This window comes from Oncorhynchus mykiss, chromosome 9 (genome assembly GCF_013265735.2).
Source record: "Oncorhynchus mykiss isolate Arlee chromosome 9, USDA_OmykA_1.1, whole genome shotgun sequence".
Lineage (NCBI taxonomy): Eukaryota > Metazoa > Chordata > Actinopteri > Salmoniformes > Salmonidae > Oncorhynchus > Oncorhynchus mykiss.
In genome coordinates, this window is record NC_048573.1 from 58937714 (window position 1) to 58965140 (window position 27427).

General features: G+C 43.2%; 2 protein-coding genes across 5 annotated transcripts; one reads left to right on the forward strand and one right to left on the reverse strand.

Annotated features, from left to right (window-relative positions):
- Positions 1 to 75: 75 nt before the first annotated feature.
- Positions 76 to 9766, forward strand: uckl1a (uridine-cytidine kinase 1-like 1a). Of its 4 annotated transcripts, none has more exons than XM_021616465.2 (15): positions 76 to 180; positions 2003 to 2193; positions 2324 to 2430; positions 3278 to 3448; positions 3598 to 3669; positions 3783 to 3972; positions 4247 to 4308; positions 5079 to 5095; positions 5297 to 5395; positions 5484 to 5577; positions 5676 to 5741; positions 5908 to 6030; positions 6216 to 6323; positions 6519 to 6675; positions 7130 to 9766. In XM_021616465.2, the coding sequence occupies exons 1-15, from the start codon at positions 98 to 100 to the stop codon at positions 7219 to 7221; spliced, it is 1632 nt and encodes a 543-aa protein (XP_021472140.2). In that variant the 5' UTR covers positions 76 to 97; the 3' UTR covers positions 7222 to 9766. The 4 variants fall into 4 exon arrangements, with proteins under 4 accessions (XP_021472140.2, XP_036844417.1, XP_036844418.1 ...); XM_036988522.1 differs by lacking the exon at positions 76 to 180 and adding an exon at positions 209 to 638; XM_036988523.1 differs by lacking the exon at positions 76 to 180 and adding an exon at positions 209 to 638 and having other exon boundaries at positions 2003 to 2149.
- A 2485-nt stretch (positions 9767 to 12251) lies between these two features.
- LOC110532504 (protein EARLY FLOWERING 5) lies at positions 12252 to 26567 on the reverse strand. The gene is made up of 7 exons (XM_021616466.2): positions 26178 to 26567; positions 19808 to 20015; positions 18070 to 18127; positions 17878 to 17956; positions 17122 to 17717; positions 13392 to 13529; positions 12252 to 13296 (listed from the first exon to the last, which is right to left on the reverse strand). The coding sequence occupies exons 2-7, from the start codon at positions 19939 to 19941 to the stop codon at positions 12730 to 12732; spliced, it is 1572 nt and encodes a 523-aa protein (XP_021472141.1). The 5' UTR covers positions 19942 to 20015; positions 26178 to 26567; the 3' UTR covers positions 12252 to 12729.
- Positions 26568 to 27427: the final 860 nt, after the last annotated feature.

Sequence of the window (27427 nt, forward strand, 5' to 3'; positions counted from 1 at the left end):
TGTATTATGTACTTAACATTGGCCCACATGATTTTTCTGTGACTCCAATCCACTACTGGTGAAGATCAACTACATTACCCACAATCCTCTTGAATACATGGCGCTGTCCACCAGCCGGCACCGAAGAGGGCAAGAGGAAGCTGAGTGCAGCGGGAAGAAAATGTCATCGCGCTCAGACAGGTACTGGTCCTAACAGCATAGACTATTTAATTCTTATACCTTGTATTAGCTGATGTTGTTTAAACGAAGCCTGAAATATATAACTATGTGCTGAGCACTGCATTGGATTTATGCCTTTCGTTGTAGCCTAATCTACTACGGCATCATTTGACCTCCCAGAGCTCACAGTGGCTTGCTTAGCTGTAACGTCCCACCTGCGCATAAACACACAGTCAAGTTGGGATTCATAGAATGTTTGAAGTTTTATACATTGAATTCAAATACCGGTTAACTGAGTAGGATATCAAGTTTGATCATTTACCAATGATCATTTTAATGCTGTGTGTCAGCTGCTCTGCCGTCGCCAATAAAGTATGTCACCAAGCAGTCGCGTAATAGGATCAGTCTAATAATGGACACCTGCCTTGGATCTAGCACATAACACAACAGAATGACGATGTTGCATTGCTCTGCTCTCAGTATGTATCTGCTGAAATTGTAGTATTTGAGTGTATGTAGATTGTTACAGTAATAACTATGTAGCCTACACAATGGTAAAACAAATGTGTGCCATCAATGGAGACATGCTGAATGAAATTTAGTGCCCTGGCATTGTGCAAGGAAAAACTGTGACAAAAATATGATAAAACAGCAACTGTCAGCAGGTCAGAGACAGAGTCGTAATCAGACAAACACTTGGGAACATGATTGCCCTGCAGGATATCTCTGTCCTAGCCTGGTCCCAGATCTGTTTGTGCTGTTTTGCTCAATCTTGCCAAACAGATCTGGGAACAGGCTATCTCTGTCAGGATCAGCATAGGAGATGAAGATCAGTAGAGGGCGTCCTGGTGTAAACAGGCCTCTATTAATAACAGTCACCAACTCTGTGATCCTTTTAAACACACTTAGACAAGGGAGGGAGGGAGGTGAAAGTGGAGAGGTAAAAGGAGAAAATTGGTGACATTTTCCTTACTCTCCTCTGAGCTGAGATTAGGGAAGAGAGAGGCTAGATTCAGTGGGTAGATTGTAAAACAGGTCTAAAGAGACAACCTCTAAAGAGACGACCAGAGGTTGTCTCTCCCTCTAAAGTGCGTCAGGTGGATTGTAATCTCTTTTCTATGGGGGTTTACTTTGACCACGTTTGCTGCCTCAGTAAGCGTTAGCCTGTGTGAGCTCTACTGTGTTAGTAGTGAGTACTGTAGTGAGTACTGTACCTGTTGGGCCTGAGCTGGAGCAGCCAGCCCTCCCTGTTTCGCTGCAGATATGACTCTGCCTGCATACACTGGAGCCAGAATCTCAGGCTGCTGGTCCATGACGACCCGCAGGTAAGTGGTCGGTTTACATAGTGGTGTTGTATGCATGATTATTGGAATGGATGCTGTCTGTGTGTGAGCACTAAGAAAACACAGACAGGGCTGTGGAAGTCATTCTGCCTGTGTGTGTTGAGGGAGTTGGGATGAGTTGTCCCATCCCATGTCAGTTGAGACATACTGGTGATGAGAGATCCTGCATTTCCCTGTACCTATCTACCAAAAACATATGTGTTGAAACAAATCAAGATTTTTATGTTGGGGCTTTAGTGGTGCCTGAACAGTACTAAATGTGGATTTAGAGTCTGATGTAACCGCTAAGCTGGTTTTTAACCTTCAGTTGAGCTTGATAGTAAACAAGGGTGTGACGGAGTTGGTATAAACCTTATCAGTGACGTTACCTACGAAAGGGACCATTATAGTACTTTATAACACTCCTAAAAAACGTCCCTCCTTTTTCTCGTACTGTAATTGTACCCAAAGCTCTATGTTAATAACAGGTTAATGATGATATGATGATTGTTGTTTCACAGTGGTAGTGGGGAAGACTCGTTAGATCGGCTCCTGCCTGGCTCTCCTATCACGGCTCCACGCAGGAAAAGCACATCCCAGACTAAGACAGAGCCTCCCCTGCTTCGCACCGGCACACGCACCATTTACACAGCCGGCAGACCCCCCTGGTATGATGAGCACGGTGCACAATCCAAAGAGGCCTTCGTCATTGGTACAACCGTTATGGGTGTATGCCTTATTTAATTGTGAATTTTTTATGTTGTATGTGGAGTGTTGTAATGGTCTTTACTTATTGTATGACTTGTTGTTGTACTTAAACATGCATGTGTGTTTGTCTGCAGGGTTGTGTGGGGGCAGTGCGTCAGGGAAGACCACGGTGGCCAATAAGATCATTGAGGCTCTGGATGTCCCCTGGGTAGTGCTGTTGTCCATGGACTCCTTTTACAAGGTGAGAGACTGGCATTCATTTGGCTTGCTTGAGATTTAGCATCTGGACATGCTACTGTAGGTTAAGGGGAGTTCCTCTCCGTTCCTCACAACAGACTTGTTGACAGACACCCTTGTGATACTGTATGAATGAGCCTACCCACAATCCATCCCTCTTAATGATGTTAATCACATGTGAAGCACATGGGGAAGAGACTGTCCACAGCCTAGGTAATCCCCTCCCACACTTCTTCCTTCCATCATGTCTGTTTATAGAACACCAGGGAACAACATGCACCCTAACCCATGGACTCAACATGCAAGCACACACACACACACACACACACACACACACAGGGTTGGTGAGTAACTGATTACATGTAACAAATTGTAAACAGATTATAGATACTTTTGAAAAATGTGTTGATTACTTCATAGATTAGATTTAAATTCAGAAATTATGTTTCTGAAAAAATACATTATGACACTTTTTCACAATGACATTCAATTCAGCATGAAAAAAGGCACAAGTTTAGGTTTATTCCACCTGAGCAAGTCTGACCACAAGTCTGTTTTCTTCTACTGCTTCTTAAAGGGATAGTAATCCGAAAGTAAATTAAAGTATTCAGATTACGCTACTGAGTTTGGGTAATCCAAAAGTTACATTACTGATTACAATTTTGGACAGGTAACTAGTAACTGTAATGGATCACATTTAGAAAGTAACCTACATGAGCACACGCTACATGGGTAGGCAGCATTACAACTTTTTGTTTTTACACATTCACCTTTTCCCTTTACCCTATGAAAGATCCCATTGTGTTTCTGTGTCCATCCTTCCCTGAAGTTTGCTCTCCTGTACCCCCTAGGTTCTGACCCCTGAGGAACAGACCCTGGCAACCAGTAACGACTACAACTTTGACCACCCAGGGGCGTTTGACTTTGAGCTGCTAGTTGCCACCGTTAAGAGACTCAAACAGGGCAAGAGCGTGAAGATCCCAGTGTATGACTTCACTACACACGGCAGACAGAAAGACTGGGTGAGTGCAGAACCTGAAGGCCATGTACCAAGGGAAAACTCTAGATTCTTCTGATATATTTATCCACTGTAAATAAACAGAAGAAGGGTATAACTGGCAGCTGTTGCAGTTCTGAGCATTTCTGTTGTGTCTGTCTCTTCCCTGTGTAGAAAACTGTGTATGGTGCAAGTGTGGTCATCTTTGAGGGGATCATGTCCTTTGCAGACAAAGAGCTTTTGGAGGTAAGGCTGTATGATCATCACATGTTTATAACTTCTTTACTGAATCAGTTGAGTCATCTGTGACTGCAAGGTACAGGAACATAGTGCTCTATTGCTGCTCTGTTTGTCTCCAGCTCCTAGACATGAAGATCTTTGTGGACACGGACTCAGACATCCGGCTGGTACGTCGGCTGCGCAGGGACATCACAGAGCGCGGGCGGGACATCGAGGGGGTCATCAAGCAGTACAACAAGTTTGTGAAGCCTGCGTTTGAGCAGTACATTGAACCCTACATTCGACTGGCAGACATTGTTGTGCCACGAGGTGAGAGATGGAGCACTACCCGTTAGAAAGGTTAAAGGTGCAATATTTCTGCATTCTGCATTTTGGCATCTGCCGTTCTCAATATAATATTTGTTAGCCATTGGCAGCTAATACCAATATGAAGGCATATATATCCTGCTGATATACTATGGTTTCGTAGCCGATATTCTGTGCCGATATTGTTAATTATGTGGTAGCCATTTGAGCTACTGAAATGTTTCTCTCCAAATTAAAATATGTTGTTTCCAAGTGAAAATATGATTCCCTCTGCCAGGTGGTGGTAACATGGTGGCCATTGACCTGATTGTCCAGCATGTCCACAAGCAGATGGAGGAGGTGAGTGAGCAGCAGAACACTATACTCAGTAGACTATATACACTGAGTGTACAAAACATTAAGAACACCTGCTCTTCCCATGACAGGCTGACCAGGTGAATCCAGGTGGAAGCTATAATCCCTTGATTGATGTCCCTTAAATTTGTTAAATCCACTTCAATCAGTGTAGATGAAGGGGAGGAGACAGGTTAAAGTAGGATTTTTAAGCCTTGAGACAATTAAGACATGGATTGTGTATGTGTGCCATTCAGAGTGTGGATGGTCAAGACAAAAGATTTAAGTGCCTTTGAACTGGGTATGATAGTTGATGCCAGGCGCACCGGTTTGTGTCAAGAACTGCAACACTGCTGGGTTTTTCATGCTCAACAGTTTCCCTTGTATCAAGAATGTTCCACCACCCAAAGGACAGCCAACTTGACACAACTGTGGGAAGCATTGGAGTCAACATGGGCCAGCATCCCTGTGGTACTCTTTCAAAACCTTGTAGAGTCCATGCCCTGACGAATTGAGGCTTTTCTGGGGGCAAAGGGGTGGAGGGGGTGCAACTCAATATCAGGAATGTGTTCTTAATATTTCTGAGCTGCAGTGCATGAGAAGATGGTGCCACACAGTGGCAGAATGCTGGAGTATCTGTAGAGGTATTGTGAGGGGATGAGTGACTGACATCTCTTTGCCTTTCTCGCTCTTTCTTTTTCTCTCTCGCTCTCTCTCTCTCTCTCTCTGTTTCATTCACCTTCTTGTACATTCTGTCTCGATCTCTCTTTGTGCAGCGTGAGCTCAGTGTCAGGTAGGCTTACACATCTCTTACACCTCCTCACTCCCTCCCCCGTATTTGAGTTTTTGTAGTGGTGTTATTCACAATACCCCCACCAGGTGTCTCAGGGTGACTACATGGACTCCTTTTATTGAAGAACTAGTGGGAGAGCAGAACAGTGTCTAGTCATTGTCACCTATTCAAATGTATTCTCCTTTGTGTTGTTTCCTCCAGGGCGGTCCTGGCCTCGGCCCAGCAGACTCAGCCCCTCCCCCAGACCCTCAGTGTGTTGGAGGGTACGCCTCAAGTTAAAGGCCTGCATACCATCATCAGGTCAGATCACGTTCAAATAGAGCCAGTCTAGAATCAACACACTTTTTTTTTTCTTCTCATTCTCCTCCAACTAATTTGTGTAATTCAGGAATCAGGAGACCAGTCGAGACGAGTTCATCTTCTACTCCAAGAGGTTGATGCGCCTCCTTATTGAACATGCTTTAACATTCCTGCCCTCTCAGGTATGTAGACATTATTTGCCAATGTTTATAGTGTATTCTACTGTAATATGTTATTTTGTTGTTGTCGCTAACTTCATCCCTATTGTATCATGTAACAGTCATGCACGGTACAGACCCCACAGGGCCAGGAGTATGATGGGAAGAGAAGCTTCAGTGGAAAAGGGGTGGGTACTGTACAGTCATTGATGCTACTCCTGTTTCCCTGCACTATGTTTCAATGACTTCATTGATACTACTCCTGTTTCCCTGCACTATGTTTGGGATTCCTTTCTAGTAGTATGGATTTTGTGTGTTTGTCAACATGCTGAAGCTCCATCCTCCTCCCCCCAGATTACAGGTGTGTCTATCCTGCGGGCAGGGGAGACCATGGAGCCTGCTCTGAGGGCTGTGTGTAAGGATGTCCGCATCGGCAAGATCCTCATCCAGACCAACCTGGACTCAGGAGAACCAGAGGTACTTTAGAAAGTAACAGAATATAATAGATCTTTATTGGCTGAAGAGAGGAGAAGTGGTCCTATTTAGAATAGTCACACTTACTCTATATCCACCTCACTGGGCGTCTTCCTAGTAACAAGATCTGCCTCCTCTTCCTGACCGTATCTCTGTGGTAACCCTGTTTCTCCTTCATCCCTGTCCAGTTGCATTACCTGCGTCTGCCAAAAGACATCAGCGAGGACCATGTCATTCTAATGGACAGCACTGTGTCTACAGGCGCTGCAGCCATGATGGCTGTACGGGTCCTATTGGTAAGGGGGCACTAATAGACATCCCCATCCCATAATAACAGAGAGACCCTGTCTTCAGGATTAATCACTCATTGCTATAATAACCATAGAATTATAATTAGTATTTGTATTTCTATGATATTACTAACCATACTAAATGGCTGAGTTTTAAAATGATGGCCATAGCACTAAATGTGTTGTGTTGTGTCTATGCAGGACCACGAGGTGCAGGAGGAGAACATTGCGCTGGTCTCTCTGCTCATGGCAGAGTTGGGGGTGCACTCGGTGGCCTACGCCTTCCCTAAGGTCAAAATCATCACCACAGCTGTGGACAAGAGTGTTGATGACTTCCTGCAAGTCATTCCAGGGATTGGTGGGTTTGGCATCGATATCGCTAACATGTCTTACCCCATACACTAGTACAAACCACTCCCTCCTGTTGTAACCCACTGAGCACAGATGTCAGTTCAACGTTTAGTTTTGAATTACATTTGGTTGAGTTGTCAACTAACGTGAATTCAATGTGAAATCAGTAAAACATTTCACCATGTCATTGGATTTAGGTTAAAAGTTGGGTGAAAGAAAATAAAATATGAAATGCCCTTACGTTGATGACTTTTTGCATATCCATTTAGTTTTCCAAGTTGATTCAACCAGTTTTTTCCCAGTGGGAAGTCAGTAATGTTGATTGGCCTACTTAATTAGAATTCTGCTTCAATGGCTACACCTTTCTGTAATCCACCTCAGTAATGTGCTCTTCACGGTGATGTCTGATGTGTTGCTCCATGTAATTTAACTCTATAATTCGGTGTTTTCTGTCATTACAGGGGACTTTGGGGACCGCTACTTTGGGACAGATGGTGGATCATCAGGCTGGAGTGACGATGAGGAACAGGAGCGACCGAAACAACAAACATGAACGTGATTCTGTGAAACACAAGGTTAAAGGCTAGCCTTGTGAAACCAGACTGTGAATTTGTGATAATCAGGCTGGTTTAACAAGGCTAGTTAAGGGCAGGATTAACCAGCAACACCAATCCGATTCCATTGAGCTGCTATAGACAGACACAACAAATGGTTCTCTATAAACAAGACATTATTCCCATTTATGTACAGCAAGACATTTTGTATTCTATTTTATGGTACATATTACAATATTTAAATGGAGGCATTATTGTTCTATTTATACAGTTGGATTGTTCAGTTCTGGACTGCTCAAGCAGAACATGTTTATATATGGGGCTACATGAAACTGAATCAGTTTCATCCCTTCTGAAGAGGATGCTATCTTGACAATTGCTATGCTATCTTGGCAATTTTATATGAAATAGATTATTGAAAGTTTGGTAGTGAAGCTTCCTGACCTGTAGGGGGAAGCATTGTTCAATTTTAGTTGCTGTGTTGCCATGTTGTGTGTGTGCACCCAGATACTCAAACCACACTAGAAATCATATGACGGTCTGCAATTGGTCCATTCCTTTTATTGAGTGAAATTACACATCATGTACTGGAAATTGCCCATTATTTTCAAGTATTTGAAAACGTATAGCAATTTGAAAGTTATTGAGTTGAAATGGTATTGAATCCTCTCCACCCATGACTGCGAGAACAGTCACTAGCAATAAATCAAGGATGATCTTCACCTGAACAAAGAGATCATGACATGTGCTGATGTTTGATGCTAAAATGCCAAATATGAGATATCTTTGTATCTATCTTTCCCCAATTTTTTAGGGTGTGACATACGTTACGCTTATTGTAGTCATTTTTACCTAACATAGTACACACATATGTATGAATGTTGAATGCATTATATTTTCTACCTCTTACAAGCATATCCTACATTTAGAGTTATGGGAGAGCACTGTTTTGTGGGGAATTTGTTTATTTATAATCACAATATTTCTCTGTGAGAGCCCTCAGAGTAGGTGGCTGTGATCATGGATGTCATGCAATGCATGTTGTATTCTCCAAGACAGCACAAGACTCGCCTGCCCATGTGACTACTGCCTCAAGGTTAACCTGTTACTATGGAGACAAGCCCACCAATGAAAATTCAGCAGACGGTTGCGATGTTGACTGTAAGCTTTTTGTTTTAAGGGTGACCTATTTTTTTCTCCAGCTAGTCAGACACAGACCCCTCTGTACGCACGCACACACACACACACACGCCGCCACATTTGAACATTTATCTCTGGGAAATGCATGTGTTATTAGAGTGTAATTATGGAATAAAGTGAATGTCAGATTATAATTTAGGAAACAGTCACCCTTACTTACATCTACTTAAATTCCTAATCTAGCTCTCATACCATCATGGTCACCTAATCATCCCCAGCTTCCAATTGGCTCATTCACCAACCCCCCCCCACCCCCCCTCTCCTATTTAACTATCCCCCAGGTCGTTGGTGTAAATGAGGATGTGTTCTCAGTCAATTTACCTGGTAATATAAGGGTAAAAAAATTATAAACATCTACTTGAATGCATCCAACTTTCTCAATGCCTTAATAGCCAATTAAATCATGTTTTCCTGTGATAAATCTGTAGCACGATTGTAGAATGTTTGTCTTCCATTAGTCACCACCAATGTTTTTCAGAGCTGCCTTTGGTTTCAGGAGCAGTTTGATATTGATTTATATTATTTTGCCTACTATGGCTGCTTTTAGACAGGCAGCCCAATTCTGATCTTTTTTTCTCAGTAATTCATCTTTTGACCAATCAGATCAGCTTTGAAAAAGATCTAATGTGATTTGTCAAAAGACCAATTAGTAGAAAAATATCAGAATTGGGATTCCTGTCTAAACCCAGCCTGTGCTTGATTTGTGTCTTTATTATATGGCAATAATTTGATCATGATGTTGTAATAGGCAAAATAATAATATCTTAACAGATCATGAACAGCGCATATGACAAAGAGTTCAATGGAGGGACAGCTTTAGACTGTGCTGTGGTCTAGTGAAGTTAGCTGGCATGGTTGGACAAATAATTATTACCTTCTGGTGGAGTTAATCCCGTCTAATAAAAGGCACATGAGTTACATGTTTAGATTATATATATTTTTAAGTGAAGCTTAGAGAAAACATAATTTTTCAAAGTGCCACTTTATTACAAAAGTATAAACTTGACTGACATTTTCATGAATAGTAATCTTGATATAAAACATTACAATCTTTTGCATTTTTAGCACTTAATTACACGCTTCGAGTACAAGACCCTGTAGTCTGATTAGCAAACACACAACATTAGCTGCCACATAAAACTTAGCTGGGCTTTTCAAATAACACACCATAACTTAAATGGCTTGGGAAAATTGAACAAAAACATCAAAATTCACATTGTTTCATTGCTTTGCAATTTTGTCACCAGATAAGTCATTCCAAAAATACAGCCAAACATAAATAGTAAAAGATAGATTTCTTGACACCAATTACATATTTATTATTCTTTCTCTTTTTGTAACATACGCACGTACACATTGCATCAACATACAGAATAATAACCACATGTGCTGGGTATATTTGGTCAAATGAAGTTCTTTAGGGTCCAGGTTGAGATTACATTTTATGTTATACTTCAGATACGTTCCTTTACAATATCTCTGTTGTGTCGTTATCATTTGTTGTCACTGCACAGCTGAATTTTTTTATTTTCATTTAGGATAACACTGGCAATTGAGAGGACATAAAAATGTTCATCAGTGTAGTGATGAGATCGCTTACAGAGAGTCTGTTAATGAATGCTCCACCTGCGTTCAAAGCTTAGGAGGGTGAAATCACCATCGTGAGGCTGAAGCAGTATCTTGATTGAGCCACAGTTTTGAGACTGAGGATGGAGCTATTACATTTGTGTAGACTTCAACAGTATGTCCCCTTGACTTGATATGGCCCCTGACTTGATATGGCCCCTGTGGTTCAGATAGTAGTATCCTTTCCTCTCTGTGTTGAAGACGAAGGCAGTGACCAACTTGACAGTAAGGATTGCCAGAGATTCCTAGTAGCCAAAGCTATCCTGAATTAAAATGACATTGTGCTCTCTAAGAGAAACAAAGCAACATAACAACTAAACAATCAGTAAAAAAAATATATATATGTTCTTCGGTACCACATGACAGTGCTTGATTTTTGTTTGTGTTTTTTTAGCATGCAACATTAAGCAGGCAAAGTGCAGGGAAAGGATTGGCAAGTAAAAACAGTAAAACTGAAGTAAAACACTTCATTTACAGATGGTAGTGGAGACAGTCCATGTGATATGTAACAAATGAAAAGGGAAAAATATCTGGTATTTTTATCTGTGAATATGGTCAAAATTATTACTTTTTCTTTAGGAAGAATGCCAACATTTTTGCAATTTAGTTAATTATTCTCTCATTTGACTCTTTGTCCCTGAGCTTTAAAGTCCTTTGATTAATATTTGATTTATTTTATTTTATTATATTATTTTAATTCCTTCCTGAATCACACATCGACCAACTTGGGGGAAAGGTCTGCCATAAACAGACTAAGTGCTACATAGAGAGGAAACTGAAAGTTGTGCTCGTTCGTAAACTAGGGCTCCAGGATTGCCAGTACAATAACACTGTTTTAACCATAGAAATGAATTATGAACTCAGCAAAAAAAGAAACATCCCTTTTTCAGGACCCTGTCTTTCAAAGATAATTTGTAAAAATCCAAATAACTTCACAGATCTTCATTGTATAGGGTTTAAACACTGTTTCCCATGTTTGTTCAATGAACCATAAACAATTAATGAACATGCACCTGTGGAACAGTCGTTAAGACACTAACACTAGGCAATTAAGGTCACCTTTATGAAAACTTAGGACACTAAAGAGGCCTTTCTACTGACTCTGAAAAACACCAAAAGAAAGATGCCCAGGGTCCCTGCTCATCACCGTGAACGTTCCTTAGGCATGCTGCAAGGAGGCATGAGGACTTCAGATGTGGCCAGGGCAACAAATTGCAATGTCCAGACTGTGAGACGCCTAAGACAGCGCTACAGGGAGACAGGACGGACATCTGATCGTCCTCGCAGTGGCAGACCACGTGTAACAACACCTGCACAGGATCGGTACATCTGAACATCACACCTGCGGGACAGGGACAAGATGGCAACAACAACTGCCCGAGTTACATCAGGAACGCACAATCCCTCCATCAGTGCTCAGACTGTCCGCAATAGGCTGAGAGAGGCTGGAATGAGGGCTTGTAGGCCTGTTGTAAGGCAGGTCTTCACCAGACATCCCCCGGCAACAATGTCACCTATGGGCACAAACCCACCATCGCTGGCCCAGACAGGACTGGCAAAAAGTGCTCATCACTGACTAGTCGCGGTTTTGTTTCACCAGGGGTGATGGTTGGATTCGCGTTTATCGTCGAAGGAAAGAACGTTACACCGAGGCCTGTACTCTGGAGCAAGATCGATTTGGAGGTGGAGGGTCCGTCATGGTCTGGGGCGGTGTGTCACAGCATCATCGGACTGAGCTTGTTGTCATTGCAGGCATTCTCAACGCTGTGCGTTGCAGGGAAGACATCCTCCTCCCTCATGTGGTACCCTTCCTGCAGGCTAATCCTGCTCGTTCTGTGAATGATTTACTGCAAGACAGGAATGTCAGTGTTTTGCCATGGCCAGTGAAGAGCCCGGATCTCAATTCCATTGAGCACATCTGGGACCTGTTGGATCGGAGGGTGAGGGCTAGGGCCATTCCCCCCAGAAATGTCCGGGAACGCGCAGGTGCCTTGGTGGAAGAGTGGGGTAACATCTCACTGCAAGAACTGGCAAATCTGGTGCAGTCTATGAGGAGGAGATTGCAATACTGCACTGCAATACTTAATGCAGCTGGTGGCCACACCAGATACTGACTGTTACACCAGATACATACCCCCCCCCCCCCCCCCCCCCCTGCTCACGGACACATTATTCCATTTCTGTTAGTCACATGTCTGTGGAACTTGTTCAGTTTATGTCTCAGTTGTTGAATCTTGTTATGTTCATACAAGTATTTACACATGTTAAGGTGGCTGAAAATAAACGCAGTTGACAGTGATGACATTTCTTTTTTTGCTGAGTTTATTTCTATGATTTTACCCACTAAAATGGGTGAAGAATTTAGGCAATTTTCCCTCTAATTGTGCTGTGCACATTGTTAAAATAGTGCTACCATCCTACAGATTTCTCTGTAATAGTTTTGTGCTCATTTCTCATCACTACCTTTGGATTCAAGATAGGGGTTTGACCCAGCAAAGGACTTTCTCTTCAGCCCGTTAACCACTGACCAACCCTTTTGCCCTAGGCTCTGAAAGGCAGGAAGTTATGACTGTAATGTAGACAGTATGTGTGAGTGAGCATGAGAGGGGCTCAACCAGCTCTTCCCAACCGTGGTCTTCTTTTTGCTGGGAAGGAGGTAAGAGGTCAGATAGGTCACAGCCTTAGAGCCCAGTGACATACATCTCCATGCCGTCGTTGAAGGTGAAGATGGTAGTGGTGCTGGAGTTGGCAGTTCCGCCCTGCTTCAGTTCCCCAATGCTCTCGTACAGGTTCTCCCCGGGCAGCAGCAGGGCTTTGGCTGGAAGGTGCTGTAACTTGGGGGTCTGCTGTGTGGGCGGCGGCGGAGGAGGCTGCTGCTGCTGCAAGGGTTGATGGGATTTCTTCCTCCTGGGCCTGAGTGTGGCACAGGTGTTTGGAGGCCGTTCGGTTCCTCCAACTCGCTTCCAACCACCACCACCTTCCATAGGCTCATAAGTGGGGTCGCACTCCTCCCCCGTCTCGATGGACTCATAACAGTGGTCTTCCAGAGTGGCAGAGGCTCCTCCGACGGGTTTCCCCTCTTGCGGGGCCCAGGTCTGTGGCTTGACCACCACACTGAATCCCCCATCTCGCTCCCGGTCCCGGTCACCACGCCCCAAGGTCCGGAAGCCAATGTTTGCTGGAGGAGACCCAGGAACAGTTCTCTTCTTCTTGCCTGGTTTGCATACCTTGGAGTACATCTCTGCAACCTGTAAACCACACAGCACAGGACAACCGTCAGTACAAATCAAACTGATAAACACCATACACACATACAGTACTTTGTAATGACATACATACTCACCATAGCAGTGGAAGGCTGTATGTTCTCTCCACTGTGAGGACTCAGAGGGCCTAACGGTTTGTTTTGGAGCATGGTGATGTCATCATCCTCTGGAGGCTTCCATATGTACTGCTCTCCATTACCCATGAACACTGCCTCCTGCCAGCCAATCAGAGAACAGGATGAATGGGTTGTCAACTTCACATATGATTAAGAGGAAACAAAAAAAAAAATAAAATAAAACAATGCTTTTGTATAATACTTGGTGGACTGTAATGAAAAGTAATGTTTCAGGCTTACTGTTCAAAATCCCTTTTTGCTCCCCTCTGCTAAGGAGTATACAAGTCAGTCCATTAAACCTCTACGGGATTGGTGTCCCTAAACCGGGACGGTTATGCTAACGTGCGCTAATGTAACTAGAATGACGTTGTAAGTAAAAGCCAACTTTCCAGGACATAGACATGTCTTATATGGGCAGAAAGCTTAAATTCTTGTTAGTCGAACTGCAGTGTCCAATTTACCAGTGGTGGAAAAAGTACCTAATTGTCATACTTGAGTAAAAGTAAAGATACCTCAATAGAAAATGACTCAAGTAAGAGTATAAGTCACCCAGTAAAATTCTATTTGAGTAAAAGTCTAAAAGTATTTGGTTTAAAATATACTTAAGTATAAAAAGTAAATGTAACTGCTAAAATATACTTAAGTATCAAGAGTAAAATTATAAATCATTTAAAATTCATTATATCAAGCAAAGTAGACGCCACCATTTAGGACAGCCATGGGCACACTCCAACATTCAGACATAATTTACAAACGAAGCATGTGCGTTTAGTGAGTCCGCCAGGTCAGAGACAGTAGGGATGACCAGGGATGTTCTGTTGATAAGTGCGTGATTTGAACAATTTTTCTGTCCTTCTAAGATTTAAAAATGTAACGAGTACTTTTGGGTGTATGTATGGAGTAATGTATGGAGTAAAAAGTAAATGTATGGAGTAAAAAGTACAATATTTTCTTAAGGAATGTAGTAAAGTAAAAGTAAAAGTTGTCAAAAATATAAATAGTAAAGTAAAGTACAGATACCCCCCAAAAATACTTAAGTAGTACTTTAAAGTATTGTTACTAAAGTACTTTACACCAGTGCAATTTACAATAGCTATTACAGTGAAAAAATACAATGCTATTGTTTGAGGAGAGTGCACAACAACAAAACACTTATCACAGCTGGTTTGATACATTCACCTCTGAAGGTAAATAATGTACTTACATTCAGTAATCTTGCTTGGATTTGTCATCCTGAGAGTCCCAGAGATATAAATGTACCATAGTTTAGTTTGATAAAATCTATTTTTATATTCAAATGGTGTCTCTTCAGCTTTCATTTCTTTCATCACATTCCCAGTGGGTCAGAAGTTTACATACACTCAGTTAGTATTTGGTAGCATTGCCTTTAAAATTGTTGAACTTCGGTCACGTTTCAGGTAGCCTTCCACAAGCTTCCCACAATAAGTTGGGTGAATTTTGGCGCATTCCTCCTGATAGAGCTGGTGTAACTGAGTCAGGTTTGTAGGCCTCCTTGCTCGCACACAATTTTTCAGTTCTGCCCACAAATTTTGTATAGGATTGAGGTCAGGGCTTTGTGATGGCCACTCAAATACTTTTTTGTCCTTACAAATACTTTTTTGTCCTTACAAGGACGTTTTTGTCCTTACATTTGGAAGTATGCTTGGGGTCATTGTCCATTTGGAAGACCCATTGGCGACCAACTTCCTGACTGATGTCTTGAGATGTCGCTTCAATATATCCACATAATTTTCCTTCCTCATGATGTCATTTTGTGAAGTGCACCAGTCCCTCCAGCAGCAAAGCACCCCCACAACATAATGCTGCCACCCCCGTACTTCACAGTTGGGATGGTGTTCTTCGGCTTGCAAGAATCCCCTTTTTTCCTCCAAACATAACGATGGTCATTATGGCCAAAAAGTTATATTTTTGTTTCATCAGACAAGAGGACATTTCTCCAAAAAGTACAATCTTTGTCCCCATGTGCAGTTGTAAACCGTAGTCTGGCTTTTTTATGGCGGTTTTGGAGCAGTGGCTTCTTCCTTGCTGAGCGGCCTTTCAGGTTATGTCTATATAGGACTCGTTTTACTGTGGATATAGATACTTTTGTACCTGTTTCCTCCAGCATCTTCACAAGATCTTTTGCTGTTGTTCTGGGATTGATTTGCACTGTTCGCACCAAAGTACGTTCATCTCTAGGAGACAGAATGCATCTCCTTCCTGAGCACTATGACGGCTGCGTGGTCCCATGGTGTTTATACTTGCATACTATTGTTTGTACAGATGAATGTGGTACCTTCAGACGTTTGGAAATTGCTCCCAATGATGAACCAGACTTGTGGAGGTATACAATTTTTTCTGAGGTCTTGGCTGATTTATTTTGATTTTCCCATGATGTCAAGCAAAGAGGGTGAGTTTGAAGGTAGGCTTTGAAATACATCCACAGGTACACCTCCAATTGACTCAAATGATGTCAATTATCCTATCAGAAGCTTCTAAAGCCATGACATAATTTCCTGTAATTTTCCAAGCTGTCTAAAGGCACAGTCAATTTAGTGTATGTAAACTTCTGACCCACTGGAATTGTGACACAGTGAAATAATCTGTCTGTAAACAATTGTTGGAAAAATGACTTGTGTCATGCACAAAGTAGATGTCCTAACTGACTTTCCCAGAACTGTAGTTTGTTAACAAGAAATTTGTGGAGTGGTTGAAAAACTAGTTTTAATGACTCCAACCTAAGTGTATGTAAACTTCAACTGTAGATGTGTGAAGGTTAGTGTTTTTTCTGTAGGGGAGGTAATTATCCATCATGTTTGACATTCCTGTATGTGTGTAAATTTAACATTTTTATTATCATAGCATTTTTGTATGTTCTCTATAGTTATGTACTTGAAAATGTATCAATTGACCAATTCGGGCACATTTGGGCAAACTCCTGGCAAACTTGATAAAATATATAGTGTAGTAATGTAATGCTTCACTGGATCAGTCTGAAACTTTGCACACACACTGCTGTCATCTGGTGGCCAATATCTAAATTACACAAACTCCTATCTGGATATATAGCCTTTCTCTTGAATTTCAAAGATGAAGATTTTTTTTTAATAGAAAACGCATATTTTTGTGTTTGTATAATCTTTTACCAAATCGAATGTGTTATATTATCCTACATTCATTTCACATTTCCACAAACTTCAAAGTGTTTCCTTTCAAATGGTATCAAGAATATCATATCCTTGCTTCAGGTCTATAACTACAGGCAGTTATATTTGGGTATGTCATTTTAGGTGGAAATTGAAAAAAAGGGTCCGATCCTTAAGAGGTTTTAAAATGGGCCTTGAGAGAGGAAATGTGTGCAAACAGACATATAAATGCATTTCATTTGGCTCTAAACATTACAATTAAATGTGTAGCTCTTACAGAATTGCTTGAGCTACAAAGAGGCATCAGGAGAAATCGACTTTCATTGCTCTATATACAAAACACATAAACACACACAAATACAACCTTTAGTAATACATGTAGGGAACTGCAAAGACACGTACAAATAGGCAGAAAAAATGCAGTGAAATGAATCAACATTTCTGAACACATTGCCTTCGTCACAAGGTCTGACTTTGGCAAGAACTTCCTACATGAACAAACTTTATCTTTATCATTCTGTACCATCAGCCATTTCTCTACCAACCTTGGGGAAGGTGGGCAGCTTGAAAGCATCCATGTTTTTCCGGGGCATCTTCATACTGTGAGGGTGTGGCGGAGGCGGGGCAGGGTGTGATGGTGGGGCGTGGCGCGGAGGCGGGGCAGGGTGTGATGGTGGGGCGTGGCGGGGAGGCGGCACCGGTGCCTCCCCCATATCGGTCCCGCTGTCTCTCTTCTGGGGGACAGCCTTGTCCACCTTCCGGAGCTTCCGGACGCAGGCGTACTCTGCAGTCGTCTCCGGGGGGTGTGGAGGAGCCATAGCCTGGGGCATGGGCTCAGGCTCGGGGAGCGGTTCATTCAACCCATCCCCGTCTAGATCAGGGGGGGCAGGGGTGTTGGCTGGGACGGCCGGAGGGGCTGGGGTGTCGGTCTCTCCGGCCCTGCCCACTATGGCGTAGAGGTTGTTATCAGGGCCACGCTTCGGGGAGGAGCGTTGACCTACCTCAGAGTAGGTGTGCTCCCCGTCCTCTCCGGTGCCAGAGGGGATCTGGGGTAGCGTCCTTCCCCCTGACCGGAGGTCGGAGTTGGACCGGCGGCTGGGCAGGAGGTCCATGCTAGATGGACGGTTCTTTTTAGATGACTCTGCAGGACACATGGAAACCAGAAAGGTTGGCATTCTTTCACCTACAGTATATGAAAAAAAGCCTTGTAAAAGTGGTAAGGATCATTGTTTGTTATGTGGTGAATATTTCTACAAACTGAGCTGAACAGTGACACTCTTATGCCTAAGAGTTCTACTCACTTTTGCCATTGCAGTTTAGCTTGTTCATCTCACCGTCCGACTTGCTGATGGAACGCAGCTTTGACTGCCTGAGTATACTCTAACAACACATAAACAGACAAATGTTTTTATCAATTGCTTGCGAATGCTAAATGTATCCATGTTTTACCTAAAGTGTTAAATGTGGTTATTGGAGTGATCTCTACGACTCACCATGTCCATCAACCTGTGTTTCCCACTTTCACTGGAGACATTATGCGTCTTTCCCTTCCTATATTAAACACAACAGTTAATGTATTATAAACATGCAAACAGCTGTGTCCGTGCGTGTGTCCGTGCGTGTGTCCGTGTGTACGTGTGTCCGTGTGTCCGTGTGTACGTGTGTGTGTCCGTGTGTACGTGTGTCCGTGTGTATGTGTGTACGTGTGTGTGTCCGTGTGTACGTGTATACGTGTGTGTCCGTGTGTACGTGCGTGTGTCCGTGTGTACATGTGTACGTGTGTACGTGCGTGTGTCCGTGTGTACATGTGTACGTGTGTACGTGCGTGTCCGTGTGTACATGTGTACGTGTGTACGTGCGTGTGTACGTGCGTGTGTACGTGCGTGTGTACGTGCGTGTGTCCGTGTGTACGTGCGTGTGTCCGTGCGTTTGTACGTGCGTGTGTACGTGTGTCCGTGCGTGTGTACGTGCGTGTGTCCGTGCGTTTGTACGTGCGTGTGTACGTGTGTACGTGCGTGTGTACGTGTGTCCGTGCGTGTGTACGTGTGTCCCTGCGTGTGTACGTGCGTGTGTACGTGTGTCCCTGCGTGTGTACGTGTGTCCCTGCGTGTGTACGTGCGTGTGTACGTGTGTCCCTGCGTGTGTCCGTGCGTGTGTACGTGTGTCCCTGCGTGTGTACGTGCGTGTGTACATGTGTCCGTGCGTGTGTACGTGTGTCCGTGCGTGTGTACGTGTGTCCCTGCGTGTGTACGTGTGTCCGTGCGTGTGTACGTGTGTACGTGCGTGTGTACGTGTGTCCGTGCGTGTGTACGTGTGTCCGTGTGTGTGTACGTGTGTCCCTGCGTGTGTACGTGTGTCCGTGCGTGTGTACGTGTGTACGTGCGTGTGTACGTGTGTCCGTGCGTGTGTACGTGTGTCCCTGCGTGTGTACGTGCGTGTGTACATGTGTCCGTGCGTGTGTACGTGTGTCCCTGCGTGTGTACGTGTGTCCCTGCGTGTGTACGTGCGTGTGTACATGTGTCCGTGCGTGTGTACGTGTGTCCCTGCGTGTGTACGTGCGTGTGTACATGTGTCCGTGCGTGTGTACGTGTGTCCGTGCGTGTGTACGTGTGTCCGTGCGTGTGTACGTGTGTCCGTGCGTGTGTACGTGTGTACGTGCGTGTGTACGTGTGTCCGTGCGTGTGTACGTGTGTCCGTGCGTGTGTACGTGTGTACGTGCGTGTGTACGTGTGTACGTGCGTGTGTACGTGTGTACGTGCGTGTGTACGTGTGTACGTGCGTGTGTACGTGCGTGTGTACGTGTGTCCGTGCGTGTGTACGTGTGTCCGTGTGTGTGTACGTGTGTCCGTGCGTGTGTACGCGCGTGTGTACGTGTGTCCGTGTGTGTGTGCGTGTGTCCGTGCGTGTGTACGTGTGTCCGTGCGTGTGTACGTGCGTGTGTACGTGTGTCCCTGCGTTCGTACAGGTGTTACGGACGTCACGCTGCTTGCTAAGCGAGTACCACTTCCTCCTGATTCGGCTCGCAACGAGAGGCTCGAACCCAGGACCTCTGCCTTGCTAGCACACGTAACCACTCCTTGACAACGTACCGACCATTTAAACTATCAAAAGATATCTAATTCAATTACAAACTAGCTGTGGAGTGAGTTTACAGTATGTTCTTAACTCTGTTACTCATAAATATGTGTATATCCATGTGTGCACATGGTCATGCACATTAACTTGTCTCACCTCTGGCAGCCCACACAGAGCACCACGATGAGGATGGTGACGATGAAGGCTGAGGCAGCAGCGATGGCACCCAGCAGCAGGACCTTGCCGTAGGTAGGAGACGTGAAGTTCAGCCCGTCCTGCATGGAGGCCATGTGGGAGCGCTGGCGCTCTCTCTCTCACAACCACACACTCACCACACACATGCACACCACAACCTCCCTGGGATCTGCCGAGATGGAGAAGGAGAGGAAAGAGATGGGTTGTTTGTCATACAGATCAGCTGGTCTTATTTAAGAACACAGAATTAAAATGGGGATTGGGGCAAACATATCATTCAAATAAATGGAGAACATGTTATGACACACAACAGTTACTTCTATTGCTCTAGTTGCACCAATAACAAACAAAAGGAAGACAGGAATATACAAAAAGGTCAACCATAGCATTTCTGACACTCATTTTCTTTGTCCTTCTCTTTTCTGTCTCTCTTCCCCTCCATTGACTGTCATTTACCCTCTGGCCTCTTTATCTTCCATTGGGCTTGTTAAGGATTTGTGCCATTTTTTTCTCTATGCTTTCTGACAGATCCAAAAACATCAGGTCGCTAACCTGTAGTGTCCAAAGAGCCCATAAATTCTGGATGAATATCAGTCCCAGCAATGGAGTTGATATCCAGATTCAAATTTGTGCTGGACTAATGTCTTTGAAACGAACACAGTGTAGTCTAAACCATACACTTAGTCTTCAGTCTACACAGGGACCATCCTTACCAGGACCTTTCCTCCACACACAGCTATCAACCATCCCTGAGACACCAGTTGAAGATATTCTGATATATTTGTTTGTTTAAGTGTAATATAATTCTTCACCTCTGTAATTATCATAGTTTTCCAACGTTTTTAATCATTTGTTCAAAACACTGTAAATATTGCAGAGTCAATGAGTCACAGCGAAGATAAAATTACTGCAATACAGACAGGCACAGGAACAGAGAGAGGAGGCCCACATTGTTATCTTATTCCAAAACCAAAGAGAAGACAGAGAACAGAGGAAACAATATTTTCTTAGATTTTTTTTTGGTCCTCCAAGCTTTTTCCTCTCTCAGTGAAAGAGATGTTTTAGGTAGGCAGTTTGGTTCAAACAATGAGGAGAAGTTCTTATCAGGATTGTTTAATGATGCCCTCCAAATCTCCAAGGGACATCAGATAAGCAGATGTCTTTCTGATATATCTGTCCTGGGACACTCTTCAAGGTTGACTAATGATTTACTTATTGAACTACACATTTACAGAAGCCAAAATATTCACCACCAATGGTTTGAACCAGCAACCATCAAGGTACTAGCCTATTTTGAAACAGGTTCCCAAACCTCTTCTCGCATATATATTCATTGGAGAATATACTGTAACGCTCTTCAAACGAAACGATTCATATGACTTATCCCACTCTGGTCTACAGTAGAGTCTAAAGTCTCTATACCCTCAACTTTCATGACTTCCCCAGAGCATATAGCCTCTTGTTGACCAACAGTTGAGGCTGAGTAGGTACGGTCTCAATTAGTACATGGAAGGAAAGAGCCGGGGGGTGAGAGAGGATCAACTTTGCCTCTGCATGTGGCTATTGGGACATCTGTGCTTCTGAATATATTAATGCTAACTATGGAGTGCCATAACATGGCATGAAAAACATTTGACATTTAAATCCTCAGGACACACAGCATGCTGAGGTACAGTATATTATGCCTTGCTGTCCTTGTTAACAGTACAACATTGTTTTAGGCCCCACTACCCCCATCTCCTCTCGAACACTGGTTCAGACCAGCTGCTAGATAATTAGTAGGAACAGTATGTCCAGTTTCACAGGTGCTTTTCCCCTCTTCAATTAACTCCTACTAGGTTACTCCTATTTCCTTCTCTTTCTCTCCCTCACACACACAAACACACCATTTTCTCCCCTCTCTGTCTGGCATCCCTATCTCTCAACCATCTCTTCAATTTGACATAATAGTAAATTGTCTCCTACAAACAGAGAGCTCTGCACTGAATCCTGTTCCAGTATAGAGGAAACAGGTGGGGGGGTGTGTGGGGGGTTCCCAACATGTGGAAATTCCCAACATATGGAAATTCCTGACAGGGAATATCACCACCAACAGACACTGTATGCATTATTCTGCCAAGTGTTGATACTGTATCTTTGAAGCATTTATCTTATATCCTCTTTGGGATTGGGAGTAGATAATCAGTGGAATGCGCGCACTTTGTTTTCATGTTATCCAGAAGAGTGTCAATGGTGGTCAGATCAATTCAGTGGCTATGGGACCAATGAGCCAATTTGGTATGCACTAACATGGTTAGTATTGTAGCTCATTAGCATACTAGTGTGGTGATCCAAAATGGCTGAAACAGCTCAGTTAAATTAGCTTTAGCCTTACCATTGCAGTGTGGTGTGATGGTGGTCTGTACAGTGCTATTAGGGCACATGCAAATGATATGGGAGACAATGTTCTGATTCCTCCAAAAATATGGTTTCATCCAAATCGCCTTCAACTTTCTCACAAGAACGACACAGAGTGCTTTCAACAGAGCCCAAACGCTGGCAATTAAATCCCTGGTTGATATATGTTAATATAATGTATTAATAAAATGCATTTTGCTACACTAGAGCAACTGTCAGTCCCTACATACAGCTCTTTTGGCAATGACTGTACAATACATTGAGGCAGGAAACATGCTTTATCACACTTCTGCGTTACCTTACTACTTAATGGACGTACTTATATATTGTATACTGTGTGTAAAACGTGTCCTAAAAATGTTAAAGGCAGGAGGTGAAAAAACCTGTAACATTATAAAATGTAAAACATTTCTCACCAGAATTCAACTGTCAACACTCTCCCCAGAGTTCACCCAGAATATGTATTTTGTAACACTCTCACCAGAATATCCTGAAACACCCAAATGGATCCACAATGACATTCTATTCATTCACAATTCTGACAGATTCCAGTGTAACTACACCTAAATCACATTGAGAACAGACCACAGATGTAGAGAGCAAGAGCAAGGCAAGAGGAAGAGAGGAAGCAGAGTAAGGGCTGGAAGGAAGGTGAGGAAGAAAAAGAGAGGCCATCAGCATGTGAGTAGGAGTTCTGTGGCAGGTGCTTGAAGGAGCTGAAAAGCTGATGATGAGAAGAGGCTGTCATTTCCAGTCTCTCTCTCTTTCTCTCTCTCTTTGCGTTTCCCCTAGGTTCTTAGGCAGAATGACGCCTCATCACTGCAGTGTAATCTCTGGCCCTAGAGCTCTTTCTCTAAACGAACCAATTGGACGTTGCGCTCCGAGCAAAGCAGTCAAATGGCCCTCAACCAGAGGCTCCTCTGCTAAACAAAGACCCTCTCCCCAGCCAGATAAAATCCCCTCATCCTATGGCACTCTACTACACATTTAAACCGCTAACTGTAAATGCTCAATCTTCTTCTAATCTGGTCCTTCCCCATATCCCTCACTCTACACATCCCCTTGTGCTGCCCTACCTGCCTGGGTGTAAGTGTAGTGACTGGCCATGATGTCGGGGTATCAGTGAGCTAAGGTGAGGACATATGTTGTGGGTCCTTGAGAGGCAAGTTTTAGAGTATTTTGACGCACCTCTTTATGCCTACATTATGTATTTATGCCTGTATATCCATGCTCATCTGTTTTGTGAAGACGGGATCTGGGGGGTTTAAGATACTGGGATTGAAATCTTAAAAAATGTGGCTGTGCTTGTTAACCTACCATCAGCCCTTAAGCATCATATGCACTAAAGATTACCCCCTCATGGCTGATTGCAAAGGGCCCACTCTACAAAACAAAACCAAAGTCACTAATAAATATTTTTCTAACAATACAATACAACAACAACTGAATAATGTTCTAATTATTTGGCATAGAAACACTCATGTATTCACCAGATCCTTTTTATCCTAGTAAGAGACTCACATTCTGTGATTTGCTTGTTATAGCCAAGAAGGAGGGAGGGAGGGAGGGAGGGAGGGAATGCAGAAGTCAGTGAAAGAAACAAAAAAATGTTTGGGAGAAGCACGTAACTGGAACATCCTTCATAAACCCCAGGCCCATACAAACAGATCTTCCTCTGCCTCAAATCTAGGGCTCCAGTAATTAAAACATGTCAGCACTCCCTCTCTCCACCTCTCTCTGGGTGATTTCTATGCTATCAGTTGAGCACAGGGAAATAAATTATTACAGGATGTTCCTTTAGTTTAAAACGAATATGAAAGACCAACCGAAGCATGCAATGCTCCAGTAATATAATCCATAGACAAATAAGGAGTAACAGCAACACCTTAGAGTTGGTAGGCTAGGGTTACCCTAAGGAGTATACACACAAAAATAATACATGTATCAAAAAAGAGACCTTTGTTAAAATCATTCTGTGGGTTCCAAGTCAGTTGTGTGGTCTCCAAAATACTGCTAATGGCAGTTCTGACACTTCTTTCAGGTGTCAAGAACAGTGAGTGGACAGAGGTAATTGTGTTAAGTGGCTAAACCTCCAACTGGGAATGCATCCAACTGGTAATGTTTCTGGAACCTTTAGGTAGCCTAAAGTTCCAGTAGAATTCCCATTGATCAGTCTTATTGTTTACCAATACAGTCAATCAATACACCAAAACATGATCACATGATGAATGTCCCCTAGAGACATAGTATGATGCCAAATTAAGGCATTTTACTGGTGGTCAGTAATCTGCTTATCCATCACATCATCAAAACCTCACACACACACACACACACACACACACACACAGTCTCTATTCTCTATGTCCTGAACTGTCCCTGGCCACAGCAAGCAAAGCAGCTCATCTGCTTCAATGCTGATCAATCAATTGGGAGAGAGCAGACCCTTATATCTGAGTCATTCCAGTCACACACACACACACACACACCACAGAGCACAATTACCCACAATTCAAAACCCATGGGTCTGTGTGTGTGTGCATGTGTGAGAGAAAGAAAGAGATGTATGATCCTGTGATGATGTGAAAGAGGTCAAATACTTGCTTGCAATAAGATGAACCATTTTAGCCCTGAGTGAGGGAGAATATTGTCTCTGAGAGCATTCTCAGTTGCATGTTTTCACCCATGCATATGTGTGAGTATTGGGTGCCATAAAGACTTCATAGGCTACAGGAAGCTGCTCATATACTGGCCCTGTGGTTCTTCTCCCCCTCCATGGCTCTGAACTCCAACTGAGATGAATTTGTCTACACCTTATACAGCGGACAAAAGCAAATCCCAAACCACATTTCTCCTTTGATACATTTGATCCTGTAGCAGGCTCAGACATATGTATTCTCCACAAGTAAGCAACACACGTAGGCTACACGCGCGTGCGTATAGAGAGAAGGGTGTTAAACGCTTCCTAACCATCAGTCCAGTAGTCTGCTATGTGCCCGTATAATGATTCGCGCCCTTGCCTGCACCAACCACAACACTCTCATAGGCTGGGTTTTAACATGGAGAACCCCGACAGCTCAAACTGCGGTGGTTCCGGAGACAACAGGTTAGAGCCCAAACACCGAGCAGGCATGGCACACCATGACACTGGCCATGACAGAGAAGACGGTGTGAACAGATAGATCACGCAAGGCGAATTTGGCAGTGCCAAGGCATTTGTCAAAGAATGCCATCCCACTCTAAGGTTCAAATCGATGCAGTGGTGTGTGTGTGGTTTCATTCACTGTCTGACTAAACTTGGGGACCTCTATTCGTTTACCCCTTAGTCTATGGTTCCCTCCATAATTAAAGCATTTTAAAAAAACATGTCAAGATCAAAGTGAAAATGAACGCACAACGCCGGTGTTGCCTGGTCCCTAAGGTCAGCATCTTGCAACTCACACCACAAAGACATACATACCCCCATTACCCCTTTTTGAAGGGGGGGGGGGGGGGCAGAAAACAGTCATTGTATCAGTCTAATGTCAATTATCTTTCATGAATCACAGAGGCCTCTTGAATGCTAAGCATACGACATCGACGTAGGCTACACATTAACGTTTACATATTGCTCGCATCCAGGTTAATTAGACATCGAATCACAAAAGCCAAGCAGTGCAGTGACATTGTGGCTGTTGCACACGTGTCTGCTGTACTGTATGTAGGACCACTAGAAATTATGGTAACGGCGCTGTGAACAACACAAAGGAAAAAATCGCACAATGCTATGTATAAAGCTGACCAATCAATGATCAAATGGCAAAATGTGAAAAGGCTAATCAAATGTATGTCAGCAAAAACATCTAGAATCTAATGATGTATATATATGAGAATTTCTCACATGCTGACAGACATGCTTAAGGCAGAGCATTGTGCCAGGAGCTAATCTCATACTCACTCAGCTCAGCGATTCGGGATGCGCGACGGCGCGCAGCATCCACCTTGGTCGGTTCCTTCAAATTCTGCTTCCACTCGGACCATCCACTCCCCACTAGCATAATCAATTAAAGGCGATAACCGGAGCTTCTTGTGTGTGAGAAAACATGAGCATAATGAATCATTGCGTTTGGCATTTTTTGACACCTCCGTCCACCCCCTGTGAATGCGAACCGTTTCCAAAGGGAAAAGCAAAACAATCAGACAGATTAACTATTTTCCACTGTATCACCTGTGTTGTATCGAACTGTCAGATTTTCCTCCACAGTTTTTCAAACCCCCTCCATCGATCTCTCTACACTCTATTCCTCGCTCAGCTCAATGGTAGAACCATGTGACGGAGAGAATTTGAGAACCCCAATTATTAGTATTTTGTTTCTATCTAGCGCCATCACTCGGGCGGACCGGGAAGCGAATGAATGCAATGGAGACTGGAATAATATTTCATATCTAAGCCACAGATGTGGACGCCTGTGCCGAAATAGATGACCATGTATAAACCAGCTGCGAAAAAAGTACCCAATTGTCATACTTGAGTAAACGTAAAGATGCCTTATTAGAAAATGACTCAAGTAAAAGTGAAAGTTACCCAGTAAAAGTCTACAAATATTTGGTTTTGAATATACTTAAGTATCAAAAGTAAAATTCCTTATATTAAGAAAACCAAACGGCTAAATGTTATTGTTTTTTAAATGTATGGATAGCCAGGGGCACACTCCAACATAATTTTCAAACAAAGCATTTGTGTTTAGTGAATCCGCCAGATCAGAGGCATTAGGGATAACCAGGGATGTTCTCTTGATAAGTGTGTGAATTGGACCATTTTCTGTCCCCCTAAGCATTTAAAATGTAACGAGTACTTTTGAGTGTAAGAGAAAATGTATGGAGTAAAAATTACATAATTTTCTTTAGGAATGTAGTGGAGTAAAAGTAAAAGTTTTCAAAAATATAAATAGTAAAGTAAAGTACAGATACCCCAAAAAACGACTTAAGTACTACTTTAAAGTATTTTTACTTCAGTACTTTACACCACTGATGTAGACAACTAATAAATGTGTAATACTAATGTGGTGAATGGTATTGATTTTTAATCACCAAGGATGGCTAAAAAAGGTTGGTTGGTCAGGCTAATGTGGTATACATCACTGGATTAAAACGAATAGACCTATTATTCCGGAGCCTATTTTACTGTCTCACCGGTCACAAGAAGCT

Coding starts and splice junctions, on each gene's coding strand:
- LOC110532504 (XM_021616466.2), bottom strand. CDS start 19,941: ATGGCCTCCATGCAGGACGGGCTGAACTTCACGTCTCCTACCTACGGC. Junction 17,957..18,069: donor AACACAGGTTGATGGACATG/GTGAGTCGTAGA, acceptor ATGTGTTGTTAG/AGTATACTCAGGCAGTCAAA. Junction 17,718..17,877: donor GCTAAACTGCAATGGCAAAA/GTGAGTAGAACT, acceptor TGTGTCCTGCAG/AGTCATCTAAAAAGAACCGT.
- uckl1a (XM_021616465.2), top strand. CDS start 98: ATGGCGCTGTCCACCAGCCGGCACCGAAGAGGGCAAGAGGAAGCTGAG. Junction 2,194..2,323: donor CAAAGAGGCCTTCGTCATTG/GTACAACCGTTA, acceptor GTTTGTCTGCAG/GGTTGTGTGGGGGCAGTGCG. Junction 5,578..5,675: donor TAACATTCCTGCCCTCTCAG/GTATGTAGACAT, acceptor ATCATGTAACAG/TCATGCACGGTACAGACCCC.